Below are 12588 nucleotides of genomic sequence, written 5' to 3' on the forward strand. Positions count from 1 at the left end.
TAACATGGGCACTGAAATGATGATCAGTGCTTTGCGCAGCCGCGACGCACATGCCATGCATCCAGTGTGTCCCAGGCGTTAGAGATATATAAGAATTATAAGAGCTGTGTCGGAGAACAGAAAACTTGCAAAGACTGAATAAGGAAAGGTTCCCGGGACTGGGCTTTATTTAACAGAAGGAGTGCACGAGATAAGGAGCAGAAAGGGGTCCAAGGCAGGTCAGGGCTGTCTTGGGTTCAGAGGTGAGACTGGCACACGACAGGTGGAGCAGAAACGTGGCTGAGTCTCCGGAGACGTGGAGTCAGGGCTGGAATCCAGGCAGACGGGGAAGGCAGGCGAGAACCAGGTGAGCAAGTCTGGCGGAGAAGGCAGGGATTGGGATCGGGACCAGGATCGAACTCGGAATCAGGGTCAGGATCAGGAGCTGGGCTAGGAAAAGAGAGAAAGCACAGAGATGCTTGGTACTGTATGCAACACAACAGATTCCACCCTGATTAACCTGTTAGCACACAACAGATTCCACTGTGTCATTATTTATAAAAAAAAAATAGAGCCAAAGTGGAACCATGTACCAATGTAGGTCAAGAAATTTCAAATCTGGACATTTTACTTAACTGAAAATGCAGATTCTAGAGACACGCCCCTGTTATAAAGCAGACATCACGTGAATGCAGAGGCAGACGTCACGTGTATTGATGAGAGTGTGTGTGGCAAGACCATAGCTGTGGACCACGCAGAGCACCATACAACGCGGCCATTGTTCCCGGGCTTCCCGCCGTCTCACGCCTCGCGGCCGTGGCGCCTCGTCTACAGGGTCGGAGTGACACCTGTTTCTCACGCGTGCGGTAAGTGGTCCTCAGCAAAAATAGATCTTTTGATAGTCATACTGACATCATAACAGTAACATTACATATGTGACACCTTTCACTCTTAAATGTCTAGGCTACATATCACAGTCATGGAAATGAAATTGAAAAAAAAGAATATTAGTTATTTTTTACCATCTTGGCAGTTGCATGTTATTAATGGTGGAAGTATATGCTACATGTCTACTTTATTGTCACAACAGAAACCCAGTGCAGGCTATAATTATATTATGTCGAGAAGTTAACAGAACATTAGGTAATGCGCAGTAGTTTTCAGATGCGTTCTCTGATGTTCTCTCTCTCTCTCTCGGCCTGCACGAAGGTAAATAACAATCACAAAAATACGGGAATTGCAGTTATTTATTTATTAATTTTACAATTAAGAACGTACTTTTGTCTAACCTTTGTCTGTCTAAATGAAATATATAGTTATTAGTAATGCTAGGATAAGGTAATTTCTGGCTGATACCAATAGCCGATTACTTCAACAACTGACACAATTACCAATTGTTTGAGACGTTCTGCTTAAATAAGTTTAAAGGGACACTCCACCTAAATAAAATAAATAATAAATTAATTACTTTCCAAAAATATGAAAAATTATTTATTTCTTTGTAAGAAAACACCAACTTTGGCATACCATGTCCAAGAACACTATATTTTATAACTGCATGCATCTTTTATACACTTCTCTACTTACTGTACGAACCAGTTATGTCCCGAATGACCGCTGGCGTTCGTAACTTGAAATGTTCGGAAGTCGTTATTCAACATTATTTTAAGGGTATATGGAAGTACGAAGACCTAGGATACTGGGAGTACGCACGCTACGCTGCTGCAAGACAGGAGTTGTAATAGGCGGAATTGGCGCGCAGAAAAAAAAAAAATGATGTTGCGGACAGGAAACGGGAGCCCAACGAACACAATTTGGACTTACGGTCCTCTTCGTTCGTATGTCTGAAAGTTCATAAGTTGAAAGTTCATAAGTAGAGGAGCGTCTGTATCTATAACTTTTATAACAATGAAGAGTGTATCATGAGTTTGCATGGTCTGCACTGAATTTTCTTTTGCTATTAAACTGCCTGAACCACTCTTTCACAATTCGAGCCCGATGAATCTTGGCATTCTCGTCCTGGAAGTTGCCCGTGTCATTAGAAAGAAAAACACCCATTTATGTGATAACCTGCCATTCAGTAGATTCAGGTACTCAGCTGACTTCACTTCATTGCTGCATATCTTAGCTGAGCTTCAATATTGATCCAATCATTGGCTATTAATTTGCCGATTTAAATTGCTGATTTAAATTCAAATAGTGACATTTTTTGGCCAGGCACTGTATTTTACCTTTCTGTGCATAGTAAAGACTTGCAAACACACTAAAACAACGTACATATTAATAATAATAATTATTATTACAATAATAAAGTAACTACATATGTTACTGTATTCAGAGAGAAAGAAAGAGAGAATCTGTGTTTGTGAATGTGTGTAGGTATATAGTTCCAAAAACACAATCTGACACTTTAGATAGAAAAAAGATCATGATTAAAGGCTAACATTTACTTTCGTTCCATTGATGTCTTGCATACCAGAAGGGTCACACATTTGTGAGGTAACATTATGATAACGTTAATAATGATGAATCGCTGAAGCCATGCAATGATTCGTTTTCATTGTTTTTAAAATATAAAATAAATATAAATATAATACACAGTTCATTCTTAAGTAAGGGTTGTCTGGGAGATATACTGTATATATACAGGGATGCACAGTAACAAAGTACATTTACTTGAGTACATTTTTTACAAAGTACATTTACTTGAGTACATTTTTACAAAGTACATTTTTTGAGTATCTGTACTTTACTTGAGTTTTTACTTGAGCTTTTTTTGGAAACATGACTTTTACTTCACTACATTTGAAAGACAAATATTGTACTTTTGGCTCCTTTACATTTCTGTGAAGGTTCTCATAACTCACTACTTTGAAGCATAGCTTTAAAGGCAGCAAACAAATTGTTTTTTTCTGAAATGTGATAGGCCATATTGTGTTCATTACAGGAGAAAAACCTGTCATGGTAAACTACTCCTACGCTGTCAGTCGAGTTGCTACAGTATTAGGTTATAAAGCTTGGGGTGTGTAACTGGGTTGGTTGTTTTATTTATTTTTTAGTTTCTGAGGAAGTTGCAGTTATGGAAATTCCACTGTCTGCCTGATGCATGCATGTGTATGAACACATGCACACACATGCACGCATGAACACACACACACATACACACACACACACACACACATTGCCAGAGATACACTGCCCGGCCAAAAAAAAAGGTCGCAATTTGAATTTATATCAGCAAATACTTAAGAGTCAATAACTGGATCATTATTACAGCTCAGCAACGTTATGCAGCAATAAAGTGAAGTCAGCTGAGTACCTGAATCTACTGAATGGCCAGGTTACACCTCCATCCATCATCAATGGATTTTTTCTTCCCTGTTGGCATGGGCATATTCCAGGACAAGAATGCCAAGATTCACTGGGTTCGAATTGTCAAAGAGTGGTTCAGGGAGCATGAGGATTCATTTTCACGCATGACTTGGTCACCACAGAGTTACCTTAACTTCACTGAAGGTCTTTGAGATGTGCTAAAGGAGGCTTTATGGAGTGGTTCAACTCACTTGTCAATTCAGGATCTCGGTGAAAAATGAATGCAAATCTGGATGAAAATAAAGGGTGAGATGTTGCATAAGCTTGTGGAAACAATGCCATGACAAATGTGCACCATAATCAAAGCTAAAGCTAAAGGCGGCCCAACAAAAAATTCAAATGGTGTCTTTTTTTTTGGCCGGGCAGTGTATATCAGAACTCTACCATGCTGTTTTGTGGGGCTGGAAGAGTGTTAAATAAAAAAATTGAAAACGATAATGGCTGTCCCTTTGTCAATCCAATTGTGTTTCTATAGGCACTGTAGCATATTCCACAAGCATTTTATTCTACAGGTTCTTCAAGCAAGTCAGTGCACTCAATAGGTTGTTTCAGAGTCGTCAGATTCTGTAAATGCATTGTGGCAACAATACAACAGTGCATTGACATTAAAAAGAAAATGTACTTTTGAATACTTCAGTATTTCTAAAATCAAGTATTCCAGTACTTTAGCTCAAGTTAAAATTTGACTGAACAACTTTCATTGGATTGGAGTAATATTTGACCAGGAGTATTTATATTTTCAGTCAAGTAATGCAGTTGTATACTTTGTCTGCTTCTGTGCAGTGGTATGTAACAGTTAGTACTGTAAAAATAGAACTTTGAAATGAAAAGTGAAACATTCCTTTTCACTCTTTCTTCCTTAGCCTGAAATTAGATGCTTTCAGGCACATTTTTATAGTAACATTGTTTTTATCAAAACTTGACAAGATTTTACTTAGACTAAGAAAGGAGTTCAAGTGAAATAAACAGACTCAAATCAGTTCAGTAGTTTCAGAGCAGCTTGTTATACAGGAAACAGCATTTCCGTTCTGCCTAGCAAGACAGATAAGTCAGAAGAGTACATTGCAACTGTGCAACTTTTTTTTCAGTCTTCTAAACAATTTTGAAAAAAGTAAAGAGAAGATAATTTGTTATGCTAGTGGTATTCATGTAAAAATACACTAAAATGTAATTGTACCATTAATTATTTTTAGAAAAATATTTTTTAGAAAAAGTTTGTTTTGCTGAAGTATCCCCACATAAATCATGCTTTGGTTTGAAATAGTATGACATGCTGTCATGATTTAAAATGGATGGACTCGAGGGCAGGCTTTAGGGGAAACAAAGGGGGGTTTATTGGAGCCAAAAACAGGAGCAAAGGAAATAAACAGGATGTCAGGGCTGTGGGACAGGCGAGCAGGAAAGCAGGCAAGCGGAGCCGTGACGTCGGACAAACAGGGTTTAATAGCAATGGGATGGCTGACAGGCACGAACATCAAGACAATACAATGGCGGATCTGGGTAGACTGACTGAGACAAGGACTAAATACAAAAGACAAGCTACGGGTAACGAGCCACAGGTGAGAACAATCAGGGAATCACACGAGGTAACGAGGTGGGCGTAGCACACATCGGGATCGAACGGAGCGGATCGTGACACAGGACCACAAGGGGTCAAAACAAAAAGGTTAAGATGGGGAAATCACAGGCAAGAAGAGGATTGACTTCAATGACCGGACTAGGGAATGCAGGACTGGGAAGCAGATATATACAGGCAGGGGCGTTGCTAGAGATTTTGGGCCCCATGAAAGCATATGATATTAGGCCCCCCAGTCCAAACCAGTCCAGTTATTTTCCTAATTTTTTAGGGCCCCTGTCACTCAGGGGCCCTTGGAATCGTCCTAGCTTTCCTCCTCCTTACGGCGCCCCTGTATCCAGGACTAACGAGGGGCCAACACGATGCAGGTAAGGAGGGTTCGCACAGTAGGGTTGGGGATAATAAGAAAGACACCAGAGAAGAATCAGTAGAGATCCAGCAGCGACCCCTGCTGGTCATACAGGGCGGTGGACAGGATTGATTGAGACACATGTATAAACTTATCTCTAGTTGATTGGATTTTTGTAATGGCCTCCCGACTGGTCTTCCCCAAAAGACCATCAAACAGGATTTGAGTGATAGATAGTTGATGAGACATCAACTCATTCAGAGAGCACATTACTCCAGTTCTCAGATCCTTACACTGGCTCCCTGTCTCCTATAGAATCGATTTCAAAGTTCTAATTATGGTTTACAAATCATTAAATGGTTTAATCCCAAATTATATTGCTGATATGTTTGAATAACATAAGCCTGGTAGATCCCTTAGACCAGTAGGGACTGGTCAGCTAGTGGTGTCCAGAGCTGAAACAAAGCGGAGTGAAATGGCATTTAGTCGTTACACTGCCAGACATTGGGGTCTCCTTCTAGTGAACATAAAAAATGCCCCAAATGTTACTATTTTTATCTCCTTGCTAAAAACAATTTTACTCTCCACAGCTTTCACATTATTGAGACTGGCACTTTCTCACTTTTAATATCTGTTCTTAAATGCTTTATGTTTTTTTTATTTTTAATTTTCATATTTATTTGTGTGCTTTTACTTATGTCTATTTTTACTTTATGCATTTTATTTCATTTTCCGTAAAGCACTTTGAATGACCTTTGTGTATGAAAATGTGCTATACTGTACAAATAACCTTGACTATTGAGCCTGAACTACATATAAATTGCAGACACCAGAGGTGACATTATAAAAAGAGCTATATTTGTTATGAATATACTTTCATCAGATACAGCATGAAAAACACCTACCTGATATTGTGTAGGTCCCCCTCATGCTGCCAAAACAGCTCTGATCGATCAAGGCATGACATTAGCAGCAGATCCTTCAAGTCCTGTAAGTTATGAGGTGGGGCCTCCGTGGATCAGACTTGTTTATTTGATGCGGCAGACGTGCCAAGTAAATATACTAATTTCATGCGGCAGACGTGCCAAGTAAATATACTAATTTCATGTGGCAGACGTGCCAAGTAAATATACTAATTTGATATGGCAGACGTGCCAAGTAAATATACTAATTTCATGCGGCAGACGTGCCAAGTAAATATACTAATTTCATGCGGCAGACGTGCCAAGTAAATATACTAATTTCATGCGGCAGACGTGCCAAGTAAATATACTAATTTCATGCGGCAGACGTGCCAAGTAAATATACTAATTTCATGTGGCAGACGTGCCAAGTAAATATACTAATTTGATATGGCAGACGTGCCAAGTAAATATACTAATTTCATGCGGCAGACGTGCCAAGTAAATATACTAATTTCATGCGGCAGACGTGCCAAGTAAATATACTAATTTCATGTGGCAGACGTGCCAAGTAAATATACTAATTTGATATGGCAGACGTGCCAAGTAAATATACTAATTTCATGCGGCAGACGTGCCAAGTAAATATACTAATTTCATGCGGCAGACGTGCCAAGTAAATATACTAATTTCATGTGGCAGACGTGCCAAGTAAATATACTAATTTGATATGGCAGACGTGCCAAGTAAATATACTAATTTCATGCGGCAGACGTGCCAAGTAAATATACTAATTTCATGCGGCAGACGTGCCAAGTAAATATACTAATTTCATGCGGCAGACGTGCCAAGTAAATATACTAATTTCATGCGGCAGACGTGCCAAGTAAATATACTAATTTCATGCGGCAGACGTGCCAAGTAAATATACTAATTTCATGTGGCAGACGTGCCAAGTAAATATACTAATTTGATATGGCAGACGTGCCAAGTAAATATACTAATTTGATATGGCAGACGTGCCAAGTAAATATACTAATTTGATGTGGCAGACGTGCCAAGTAAATATACTAATTTCATGTGGCAGACGTGCCAAGTAAATATACTAATTGCATGTGCCAGACGTGCTAAGTAAATATACTAATTTCATGTGGCAGACGTGCCAAGTAAATATACTAATTTAAGACAACAGACTAAGTTCATTTTACAGTCCCACTTGGGTTAGTGGTGCTTGGAGTTTGATGTCCTTCTCTGTTTTCTGTTAAGTAAAATATATGAAATTGTTTTTTAAAAGTACAATAATACAATGTGTGACTAGTAACCTTTACAGGTAAATGATTATTTCTAAACACATTATAATGGTGTCTTAAATAATTCAATTAATGCAGTTTTTAAGTCACTTTTTGTTTTCTTAAAGTGAGATCAAATGTTCTCAAAGCTCAATGGAGAAGTAATAATTTTAAAAGATATTAGGGCTGCAACAACTAATCGATTTAATCGATTAAAATCGATTATTAAAATAGTTGCCAACTAATTTAATAATCGATTAGTTGGGTCTACGTTATTATACACATAAGTAGAGTGGCAACCTCCTAATTTGGGAGCAGTAAGCTAACCAAAGCCGCGGTGGCAGTAAAGTACCATTAAGCTGGATGCCGACCGCCATAAAAGAAAAAAGTAAATGCACATAAACGCCATTTACGCACCTTTTAAATTTACAAAACAGCTTTTACTCACCTTTTTTAAGATCACTAATGTCAATGATATAGTTACCCACCGTTTTTACTGCTGTGCATATAGTTTACCCACCTTAAATTTCTTGTTACCACTACACCACTGCTTCATTTCTTCACGATAGAAATTTATAGTAATATCAAATGTTGTAGTACTCAAGACCAGTTTTTGAAGGTTTCGATCTTGTCTTTGAAGCAGCCGTATTTGTACTCGTTCTTGTCAAGGACTCGGGATTTTATTTCGAGACCATAACTCTGAGAATATTCTTATTAATGAGCCGTTTACTGTCGGATTGGATAACTAATAACTGCAACCAATGGCGTTACTGCCGGCCGCGTTACCCGCCCCGTCCCTTCACACACGCACATGTGTTTAAATGAACGCAGGGGAAGTCGTAGTTGTCAACACAATCAGCTGTTATGGGGCTAGAAATGCGGCTACATACTGTATACCACAACGTGTTTACCCTACCATTCTATTAGGTGGGCGCCCCAAGTTAATTTTATTTAATTTCATTTTCTATATAGCTCCAGATCGCAACAGAAGTCATTTAAAGGCTACCTTTCCGATAGCACAGGTTTATATCTTGTCCTTTTATTAAACAAACTAAATAGCCTTATGTTATTTATCTTATTTACAGTTCATCACTGTAGTATGCTGAAACAACCGGACACGTTTTAAAACAAAATTTGCCGCCTGCCGTTCACGGGTTTTTCGTCACCAATCGTCTTATTTGCGTTGCTCAGTAATTTTTAGCGTAAGATGCGGAAAAGGCTTTTTCTTCGCAATAAATGTTTACTTTATTTGTCCGTAATAAATGCAGACAGACTCGCTGGCGTGCTCTCTCCCCCTGTCATATATGTGTATCAACATTAAATAACATAAGACAATTATTTAATAATATTCTTAGTAGCAGCAGCGGTAGTCTGTGCTTTTACATAAAAAAACTGGAGTACTGTTACGATCGGAGCGGGCGAGCAGGAAAGCAGGCGAGAGCAGGCAGATGTAAAGGGTAAACAGGGACTTTACTTGAGACGAGAAGGCAGACAGGTGACGAACATCGAAACAATACAATGACGGATCTGGGGTAACGTACTCAGACGCGGACTAAATACAGAAGACAAACCAAAATAACAAGGAACAGCTGGGCACGATCGGGAAAGCACACGTGGATGATGAGGGGGCGTGGCACACATCGGGAGCGGACGGAGCGGATCATGACAGAACCCCCCCCCAAAGGCGCGCACACCGGGCGCGCCCGAGAGGAGGCGACGGACGGGACGAGACCGGGGAACAGGACCTGGAAAACAAAAGCAAAACATCAACGAGACACCGGAAACAGGACAGAGACACAGAACAGGAACAAGGACCAACAGAAAGACAGGACCTGACAAAGAACAGGAAACGCAGACAGGCAGACAAAGAAAGGAGACACAGAGGGGACAGAAAACGGAGGAACAACAGGGCGAGGAGTGAACACAGGAGACACCGAGGGACGAGGAACAAAGACAGGAGGGACAAAGGGACCAGAAGGGAACGGAGGAGACACAGAGGGACGAGGAGCAAAAACAGACGGGACGGAGGGAAAGGGAGGAGGAGCCAGGGGAGCCCGAAGGAACCCAGGCGGGCGACGGGCAGCGGCCGGAGGGGCCACAGGCGAGAGGGAGGAGGGAGCAGGAGGGGACCACCCAGGGGCCAAGGGAACGGGACGAGGGAGTGACGGAGGGGACACGGAGGGAGCAGGAGGGAACACCGGTGCAGGCAGGCAGGAGGGGGAAGCCGCGGCAGGCGGAGGCGCAGCCGGAGCCGGCGAAGGCGCCGTCCGACGCCAAGCCGGAGCAGGGGGGCCCGGAGGCGGCCAACACGGAGCCGGAGGCGGGACCGAGGACCGGCACCGAGGAACCAGGGGGGGACCCGGAGGCGACCGCCGACCCCGAGCCGGAGGACCCGCAGGCAGCCACCGAGCCACAGCCAGGGGCCGAACGGGCGAGCTAGGGGGCAGGGCGGGCGGGACCCGGGCCCGACGCCTGTGTCCCCGTCCCTTGCGGGACACCGAAAGGCGGGGTCCAGGGGGCTGTTGACCACGCCGGGGCGAGGGAGTCATGAGGGAGGTCATTCCTGGGCGGACAAGAGTCAAGGCCTCAACCGGCGGGGCAGCCAGAGCCGCGGGCGTGGCCGCAGGCGGGGCCGCGGGCAGAGCGGCGGCCTCAGGCGGGGCCGCGGGCAGAGCGGCGGCCTCAGGCGGGGCCGCGGGCAGAGCGGCGGCCTCAGGCGGGGCCGCGGGCAGAGCGGCGGCCTCAGGCGGGGCCGACTGGACAGGCGAGCCGGGCTGGGCCGGCTGGACAGGCGAGCAGGGCTGGGCCGGCTGGACAGGCGAGCAGGGCTGGGCCGGCTGGACAGGCGAGACGGGCAGGACCGGCGAGCAGGGCTGGCCGGACAGGACAGGCGAGACGGGCAGGACCGGCGAGCAGGGCTGGCCGGACAGGACAGGCGAGACGGGCAGGACCGGCGAGCAGGGCTGGCCGGACAGGACAGGCGAGACGGGCTTGGGCGTGCGGCCAGCAGGAGGTGCCGCAGGCAGAGCAAGCACCTCGACGGGCGTGGGTGCAGGCGGAGATAGCACCCGCACGTGGCCAACAGGGGGCGCCGCAGCAGGCACCACCAGCACGTGGCCAGCAGGCGCCACCTCGGCGGACGCCGCAGTCACTTGGCCAGCCGGGGGCGCCTCGGCAGGCGCCTTGGGCGTGCGACCAGCAGGGGGCGCCACCATCACGTAGCCGGCGGTGGAAGCTGCAGGGACTGCATGCGGGTCCGGCAGGACAGGCGGGTCAGGCAGGACAGGCGGTGCTGCTGGCAAAGCGGCAGTGGCAGCAGGCAGGACAGGCAGGACGGGCGGGTCAGGCAGGACAGGCGGGTCAGGCGGTGCCGCTGGCAAAGCGGCTGGAGCTGCAGCAGGTGCTGCCGCGGGCAGAGCGGCGACAGCAGCAGCAGCAGCAGCAGCAGGCGGTGCCGCGGGCAGAGCGGCGGCAGCTGCAGCAGGCGGTGCCACAGGCAAAGCAGCGTCCTCCTCCGCCTGGGTGCGGCCAGCAGGGGGCGCCTCGGCGGGCGCCGCCAACACGTGGCCATCAGGGTACACCTCAGCAGGTTCCTCAGGCAAAGCGGCGATGGCAGCTGCAGCAGGGGTTGCCGCGGGCCAAGCGGTGGCAGCTGCAGGAACCGCAGGCAAGACGAGCGGGTCAGGCTGGACAGGCGTCGCCGCGGGCAGAGCGGCGGCAGTAGCAGCTGGTGCTGCAGGCACATCCGGAGCAGGCAGGTCTGCGATCGGCGCCAGGATCGGCGCCGGGCGTACAGGCGCTGCCCCTTTAAGGGCCTTGGGGATCCGGGGAATGGCATCCCAAACGGCCCTGGCCCCCCTATTGAACGGGCGTGCTGCCCGAAAGTCATATGCCGCCAAGGGTGGCGGCATCTCCTCGGCGGGGCTGGCGAGGGGTACCGGTAAACCGGAAGCGGGGATAACGCCCGGGGTAATGGCAGCGGAGAGAGAGCAAGCCCCCAGAAAGATCGCCGGTCTCTCCTCCTGTCTGTGCTCTCTCCTTTTCTTCTTCCGCCTCCGGCTTGTGGCGGGGGAAGGAAGCGGTTGCGCCGTTTCTGTGGGGACAGAAGGCGGTTCAGCAGCCCCAGCGCAGCACAATGCGACCAACTGGGCTCTCCGGTCTGTTACGCGCTGTATTAGCAGCCGAAGGTTCTCGCGTACCTCCTGCAGGGGGTACGCGTTTCCGGGTGGGGGTGCCTCACTCAGGAGGTCTCCACTCCGGCTGGCTAGGTCCCGGGCAGCGGGGTCTTCCTGGACCTCGGGTTGGGACAGCCAGTATATCACCTCCTGCAGCAAGCCGATCCGTTGGTCTTCGGCTTGCTGCGGTGAATTGTTGTGGAGATCCGTCATTCTGTTACGATCGGAGCGGGCGAGCAGGAAAGCAGGCGAGAGCAGGCAGATGTAAAGGGTAAACAGGGACTTTACTTGAGACGAGAAGGCAGACAGGTGACGAACATCGAAACAATACAATGACGGATCTGGGGTAACGTACTCAGACGCGGACTAAATACAGAAGACAAACCAAAATAACAAGGAACAGCTGGGCACGATCGGGAAAGCACACGTGGATGATGAGGGGGCGTGGCACACATCGGGAGCGGACGGAGCGGATCATGACAAGTACTGAATACATTATCTAAAGCACCATGCTGGTTGCACTTTATAAAACAAGATTTTGTGTATTTCATTACGTTGATTCAGCTGCTACAAATTATAAAAAAATTTTGTATACTCTTAATGTAGCATACATTTGTTTTTTATGTGAGTTGCTGGAAACAACTTTTGTACAAAGACAGACTGGGTTATTAAAAATTGCTGGAAATCAAATTGTTTTTTGCCCCCCCCCCCATCCGATTAATCGATTAATCGAAAAAGTAATCGACAGATTAATCGATTATCAAAATAATCGTTAGTTGCAGCCCTAAAAGATATAATTAAAAATTTTATGTAATTAACATACTTAAAACAGTTGCTAAATAATCATAATATATGAACCTATATTTTTAGAATTTAGAAGTGAAATTATGGGAACCACTTCGAGTAAATCCCTGGAGGTGGCAGCCCTTGGAAGACCCTTCCAGCT

The 12588-nt window shown here is 45.8% G+C and overlaps 1 protein-coding gene across 1 annotated transcript; it reads right to left on the minus strand.

The window, feature by feature from the left end:
• Positions 1 to 236: 236 nt before the first annotated feature.
• On the minus strand, positions 237 to 11855 carry LOC140593547 (uncharacterized). Its single transcript, XM_072718474.1, has 3 exons — positions 11667 to 11855; positions 11049 to 11560; positions 237 to 429 (listed from the first exon to the last, which is right to left on the minus strand). Exons 1-3 carry the CDS (start codon positions 11853 to 11855, stop codon positions 237 to 239), a joined length of 894 nt encoding a protein of 297 aa, XP_072574575.1.
• Positions 11856 to 12588: the final 733 nt, after the last annotated feature.

The sequence above is a fragment of the Paramormyrops kingsleyae genome, chromosome 12, assembly GCF_048594095.1.
Source record: "Paramormyrops kingsleyae isolate MSU_618 chromosome 12, PKINGS_0.4, whole genome shotgun sequence".
Lineage (NCBI taxonomy): Eukaryota > Metazoa > Chordata > Actinopteri > Osteoglossiformes > Mormyridae > Paramormyrops > Paramormyrops kingsleyae.